The sequence below is a fragment of the Lepisosteus platostomus genome, chromosome 1 (genome assembly GCF_059453375.1).
Source record: "Lepisosteus platostomus isolate fLepPlt1 chromosome 1, fLepPlt1.hap1, whole genome shotgun sequence".
Taxonomy (NCBI): Eukaryota; Metazoa; Chordata; class Actinopteri; order Semionotiformes; family Lepisosteidae; genus Lepisosteus; species Lepisosteus platostomus.
The window spans coordinates 69,046,748-69,053,929 of record NC_142611.1 but is presented as its reverse complement, the minus strand read 5'-3'; the positions used below and the strand labels follow the sequence as shown (position 1 = coordinate 69,053,929).

At 47.5% G+C, this 7,182-nt stretch overlaps 1 protein-coding gene across 1 annotated transcript; it reads left to right on the top strand.

Moving 5' to 3' along the window:
- Positions 1-772: 772 nt before the first annotated feature.
- On the top strand, positions 773-6,714 carry LOC148678620 (tubulin alpha-1C chain). Its single transcript, XM_088635215.1, has 4 exons — positions 773-930; positions 5,001-5,223; positions 5,326-5,474; positions 5,593-6,714. The coding sequence occupies exons 1-4, from the start codon at positions 928-930 to the stop codon at positions 6,565-6,567; spliced, it is 1,350 nt and encodes a 449-aa protein (XP_088491341.1). The 5' UTR covers positions 773-927; the 3' UTR covers positions 6,568-6,714.
- The last annotated feature ends 468 nt before the right edge of the window (positions 6,715-7,182 follow it).

Below are 7,182 nucleotides of genomic sequence, written 5' to 3'. Positions count from 1 at the left end.
CCCAGAAACACCTGCCTCCACTTGCAGTATCACTTCCGGGTCATAACTGCAGGCGTTAGCCACAAACCTGGGCACAATGGGATTCCTCTGTAAGAGAACGGCGACAGAGGCCACAGAAATCCCAGTGTAATTGAAGACGAACCCCATTTCTAAAACCATTCTTAATACAAATAACATTGTCACAGACGAGGTTTGGTTTTTTTCTGCTGTGGTTGATATTACGTATGCCTTGCTTAATAAATAATAATCATACTAGAACGAATACTAATGCATTAATAATAATCGCATTTGTCCTGAATGAGGTCAAACATATAAAATTTCTCGAGAGGGCGAAATCAGCTCGCAGGAAACGAGACACTCCTGCAGCAATTCGAGACGGAGACCTACTTCACAGACGCTGGCAATAAATTCAGGAATCACAGTCCAATCACGCACTTTCGTGTAACAAACCCCCCTCATTCGGTTATATTGGAGGGGGAAAATTACCATCACCACTTTTTTCCTACCAGTTAAACACATACAAACCAGCCCGCAGCTCCACCCCTCCCCCGGCCGGCACGGCTTGGCTTTTACGGGTCATTTCACTTCTACCTCTTTGTGCTGAGCGACTTCTCGGTGCTAAGTGCCCAGATTTCTCGCTCGCTTCCTTACTAGGCCGTGGAATTATGATTTGAACGTCTGAAGCGGCCTATCGGCAGCCCGGCGGCCCCTGCTCCCCGGGGCGGGCGGGGAAGCGCGAGCGGGAGGCGGGGCGGTGCGCGCGATGGCGCCTCCCCCTGCCCCGCGCTATAAATGGCCGCGCCCATGAGCCGCACGCAGCAAACTTCTCACAATAGACTCCTAAAGGTCCCTGTGTGAGAGTTGACTGACAGAACTGTCTTTCTTTCCTCGTCTCTTTCTTACGCTCCATCAGCGCAGCTCTTAAAAATGGTAAGTGTGGAACGGGGGGAATATTACCACTGGTCTGTGCCTTGTTACTGTTGCCATTCTCCAGAATACAGGAGGAGGTTTTACCAGGTCAGCTGGTGTTAAACGTCTAAGACGGTTATACGTTAATAATTAAGCTTTCTAGCGATGATCATGAGATCAGTATCTTGAAATTGACTCGGGTGTCGCGCGTCGCTTTGTGGCAGGAATCTGCTGCGTCACAGCATCTCCTGGACCTGCCGGCCGGAGGGCGGTTTTTCTTCCCTCTGTAAGCTGCTAGTTCGCGTTGAGATAAACTGGACTACATTGCTGACCTTAAACCGGCACTGTGTACGCGTGTTGTAATTGTAACGCCAGTTTAAAGTAGGACGAAGCCTCTCCGTGTGGATTTGTGTCGTTACATGCGCAGAGCTAAGAAGCATCAGAAAGAACTGTGCGCTCCTCGGGTCTCTTCCTCCCAGGGCATCTATGCAAGACTCCCCGTGTGACGGTTGATAATGAAGGCGCCTCTCGGCGTGCGGTGTCGCAGTAGGTCTCCGGTCCGGCTGGAAAACCTGATGAAGTCCTGAGCACGTGCTGCCTCCCCAGCCTGGCCGGGCAGCGCGAGGGGCATCTGAGCCGCGTGCGAGCGAATTGTCCGGAGCCCGTCAGTCCGCGCGGTCGCACGCCAGAATGAGAGGGCACGTATTAGTACACCCGCAAAAGAGTAATTATTTTCCTAAAAATATACGCATATTAATCAATAGTAGTTTTTTTTTCCCGCAGCAGGGACGCCACGGTTTTCAGAGACGCATCTATTGTATTTCTAACACGAGTGCGGCGGCGGCAGGGACTGCACAGTTAACAATGGAGCCGTCCCCGAGTTCGTCAAAGAAAGGCGGTGTTACCGGTAACCGCCTCAGACAAGCCAAGACAGATGGACCGGTGAATGTAGCCGCGCCTCTGTGTCCCTCCCTTGTTCCAGAGTATTTTCAATGTCGGCGCTTTCATCGGACTATTTAATACCTATATTCCGCGACAGCTCATCCCGATTTAGACGCAGGTCTGAAAGACAATATTAACATTTGCCCTCTGAATCTTGTTTCGTCTTATTTTTACAGTATCGCTAGAAGGTTCCCAAGCTGCAGTATAATTTTTTTCCAGGATGACTCGTGCTCCCGAGCAGTTAAAACGCTTCGGTAGCTCGGTGGACGGGCGGGGTGCGCAGAGCGTCATGACGTCACGCAGCCCAGTGGGCGACGTCCGCTGAAGAACCTATAAATGTCCGCGCGGTCGATAGGGGAAAGAGCGACAGCGGTCTTGAGCTCCCACTCCATTGAGAGAACAACTCGGCACTACTAGTCTCATTTTCTCATATTTAACTAGCCGATTAACTTTTTCCCCTCTTAGCATTTAACTAATCACTTCAGAACCAAAAGTGCATCTTTCTGACGATCACTTGGAGCTCTTTAAACGTTTGCAGCAGTGCGATTAATATTAAATACAGTAGAGATTGAAAATCTCTCAGTTAGGTGCTTCCTATCCAGAAGGAAACGTGAAAATAAAATCTTTCTGAAACTTTGCAATGTGTCCTGCAACATCTCTTTACTATGACTAATCTCGCCGATCTTTAAGGGAAAATCCAAGTTCTCCAATATCCTTAAGCATATCTTCATTTTATGTGGTCCGCATGTAAAGAGCTTGTAGAAAAGCTTAGATACAGTACAAGGGTTTTCCAAATCCGTCTTACTGGGATCTGGAATCAAATGGGTCTTCTCGAACCCTGGTCCAGGGGAGACCCGATCCTCCAGGCGAGCCTTTAAATCAAATTCCAAAGGTCTGGTATAAATTAAACATGGTTATAAAACTTATTAAAATCGGATCAAAAATCCAGATGTCCTTCAGCCCCCTGGGACCAGTATTTCTTTTACAGAAATATTACTTGAAACTGAACATTTCAAGCTCCTGCTGTAGGTCTGCCCCTGATTTTTTTAACAGGCGATTGACCTATAAGAGTGATGGGAGCAAGGTTGGAGACCCCTGCTCTAGGTTATAAATGGCTTTGCAGTGGGAGAATAGTTTCACTGGAACAGGTCACCCCTTCTTGATGTCTTAAGCTGTTTTGAGGTAGAAAAACCTGGTCTCTCCCTTTCTTTCTCTCTCTCAAAAAAAAAAAAAAATCTTTTTTGGGGAAACTTGACTAAAGATGTCTTGGTTGAGCGGATAATATAGATGCCTTAAGTGCATTCCAGGAAATGCATAAAGTTAAATTCCCCATCGGTGTTGGGAGACGGGCTCTTGGGAACTATACAGCGCCAGACTAGTTCAGTCGGAGCCTGCAATGTGCTGACTTTGCGTTGCAATTGTAATGGGGATTAAAACTGCTAAAAGCCATGATCTTGCCATCAGCCAGGGATGTACATTTCTGAGGTGGGGAATTAGTTGCCATGAGGTCAGTGTGGACGTGTACAGCCCTGGAAGTCTGTCCTGCTGATGGTCATGCCTCACCGTTAAAGTGCTTCTGTACAACGTAAAAAAACCGGATCCCTTTGGGAACTTGCTTACAGGTGGTAGACTGATCCTGTGGGCTTCCAGGCCTGCAGTGTGGCTGTATTTGTCGGGTTCAGCTTCCTGTCCAGGATTTAAGATTATTTTACAAATGAAATTCTCAAGATGGATTCAAAAGAACTCGACTGCATTAATTTTATTGGGCCAAGGAGACGGGGAAGCTTCCCCCCCCTGCCCAGTGTGTAACTGTTTTGTTGCTGGTGGAATGGACCTGTGACTTTGCAGCTAAATGAATGTTTCAGCTAGGGCAAAACGCGCAAGACCCTTGTTACTGCAGAACCCAGACATCTGAATGGGCTGCTTTCGGAAAGCTGAAGTCATGTGCTTGTCCTCTGTAGAACTTGGAAACATAGGCCTGGTCTGTCTCCGATCTGCTTATGAGCTCTAGCAGGCACAGTCAGGTGATGTGTGGCTTTCTGGTTTGAACTGGTGTTTGTTACAAAAGAACTCCCTTTTCTTCCTGTAGGGGATTAAACAGAAGCCTTATAAAACCACCCTGACGCGAAGAGACATTGAAACAGATTGGAATTCAGTTAGCGTTCTTGGCTGTTGGTGTCAAAGGAACCTTTTTTTTTTTTTTTTTTTCCAGTGGACAAATCCAGATAATTCTTGGCAAGGACGTTAAGCTTACAGGGGCTGGAGTAAGAAGGGGTGGTTAGTAATGGTTTCTGATGACATTTAAAAAACAAAAAACAAGATACACTGATCTCCTTCTCCTATCTATACCTGTTCACATCTCAAAAGCTGTTTTGTTTACCATACACAACCAGGTAACCAGTCTTCTATAACCTCAATGTTTTACATTTGATTCCCAGCAAAAAAAAAAACTTACACAGTAATCCTATTTTTTAAAAAATCTGTTAAAAAGAAGCTTAAGGGCAGGAGGTGAACAGGAAACCAGTTATGTACAAGGATTATTGAGAACTCTCATCTTCTGCCAGTGAGTAGGTACAGCAGACTGAAAGTTCAGGATGACTCATGCTTTCAGTAATTCAACGAGGAAGGGTGTTGATCAGACAAACCGCTGGTTCGCCTTGTGTGCTGGAACTCGGCACACATTCCACAGAACTGAGCTGGGGAACTTTTCAGGGGGAAAAACGGCATCTGTTTTTAGGCCACTCTTGCTTTTTAAGAATGCACATTATTACCAAACATTTATAATGGCTTGTAGATGAGCTTGCGTTACTTACTTTCTTGTTCAGTAAATTTCTGAAACATTCTGAGGAAAATATGGCTTTCATTTAAACATGTTACCCTTTTCAAGGTTTAAGCTGAAAATCTTCCACTTAATTTTTCACCCTTAAAGGGTCTACAGTAGGGGCTAAAACCATTCTATATTCTTGTTTTAATATGCTAGGGTTCTCTGTAAGGCCTGCTCAATATGACTGGGTGTAAGGGAAACGATAACAATCTGCCCCAGGCCAAGTTATAGAGCCACTTGATTTTAACTTCTTTGATTTACTGTGTTGTAATGATTCTTGGTCAAAACATGGGAGTTTTACAATCCTCTTCCTTTCTCTCCACAGCGTGAGTGCATCTCTGTCCATGTTGGCCAGGCTGGTGTCCAGATTGGCAATGCCTGCTGGGAGCTCTACTGCCTGGAGCACGGGATCCAGCCGGACGGCCAGATGCCCAGTGACAAGACCATCGGAGGCGGCGACGACTCCTTCAACACCTTCTTCAGCGAGACCGGAGCGGGCAAGCATGTCCCGAGAGCTGTCTTCGTAGACCTGGAGCCCACAGTCATTGGTAAGCTCTGCAGGCTGTGGAGTGGAGGGGGATCAGGGCTGTTCCTCTTCCTCCCTGCTCCAGAGCCCCTGAGCTCACAGCCCTTCACCCGTCTCTCCCCAGATGAGGTGCGCACTGGAACCTACCGCCAGCTGTTCCACCCTGAGCAGCTCATCACTGGCAAGGAGGATGCTGCCAACAACTACGCCCGTGGGCACTACACCATTGGCAAAGAGATCATCGACCTGGTGCTGGACAGGATCCGCAAACTGGTGGGTATCTGAATGAATGTTGAACAGCCCAAACCACCCGTGTTAAGAATTGAGAAGATTGAATGGAGAGCACATCTGTCTTCTGCAGTAGTCAACCAGATGCATCTTCTCTCTCCAGGCTGACCAGTGCACAGGTCTGCAGGGCTTCCTGGTCTTCCACAGCTTTGGAGGTGGTACCGGTTCTGGTTTCACCTCTCTGCTGATGGAACGCCTGTCTGTCGACTACGGCAAGAAGTCCAAGCTGGAGTTCTCCATCTACCCAGCTCCCCAGGTGTCCACAGCTGTGGTGGAGCCCTACAACTCCATCCTGACCACCCACACCACCCTGGAGCACTCCGACTGTGCCTTCATGGTCGACAACGAGGCCATTTATGACATCTGCCGCAGGAACCTCGATATCGAGCGCCCCACCTACACCAACCTCAACAGGCTCATCAGCCAGATCGTATCCTCTATCACAGCCTCCCTCCGGTTCGATGGTGCCCTCAATGTTGATCTGACCGAGTTCCAGACCAACTTGGTGCCCTACCCTCGTATCCACTTCCCACTGGCCACCTATGCCCCTGTTATCTCTGCAGAGAAAGCCTACCATGAGCAGTTGACTGTGGCTGAGATCACCAATGCCTGCTTTGAGCCAGCCAACCAGATGGTGAAATGTGACCCCCGTCACGGCAAGTACATGGCCTGCTGCCTGCTGTACCGTGGTGACGTGGTGCCCAAAGATGTCAATGCTGCCATCGCCACCATCAAGACCAAGCGCACCATCCAGTTTGTGGACTGGTGTCCTACTGGTTTCAAGGTTGGTATCAACTACCAGCCTCCCACTGTGGTGCCTGGTGGAGACCTGGCCAAGGTGCAGAGGGCAGTGTGCATGCTGAGCAACACCACTGCTGTTGCTGAGGCCTGGGCCCGCCTGGACCACAAGTTTGACCTGATGTACGCCAAGCGCGCCTTCGTGCACTGGTACGTGGGTGAGGGCATGGAGGAGGGCGAGTTCTCTGAGGCCAGAGAGGACATGGCAGCCCTGGAGAAGGATTATGAAGAGGTTGGAGCTGACAGCGTAGAGGGAGAGGATGAAGGAGAAGAATATTGAGTCTTGCAACTAAATGTAGCTTTCAGAAACTGTCTTCCAAAACTGTTTTCTGAACTTAAACTTTCAGCCTTTAATTTTTTCTATCCCTGTGAAACTTTTAAAGCTGTTTTGAGCACTTTTGTTGCAATAAATGTGAATCTTATTTAACATGTGCCTCTAATACTGAGTTTCCATTTTTTTTTTAAATAGAAGAAATAATGATGGCTTTTAAAAAAGAAAAGGTAATCTTTGTGAATCAGTATGTCTAGGTTTCTTAACCTTTGGTATAGAAAGCAAACACATTAGGTCCCCTTGGGGGGGGAGTCCAGGTATGTAACTTCTGAGTTCTATCACCCTTCAATCACACACTGTTCAGGGACCACAACCCTTGTTGTGGATGAATGAATCTCATTCATTTCTGAGGAACTGAAATGTGTATGTATATATAAAAAAACTGAAGCACCTGTCTCACTCTTTCCACTTGTAGAGTTCCTGCTTTGCATGGTAGGATCCACACAACTACTTGATTTGTTTACTGGACTTCTCAAAATGAGCCCTGTGTTATTCCTGGTATACGAAACCCATTCAGAAGAGATCCATTGTTTTAAAAACTAGTCCTTAATGCTGGATTAGGAA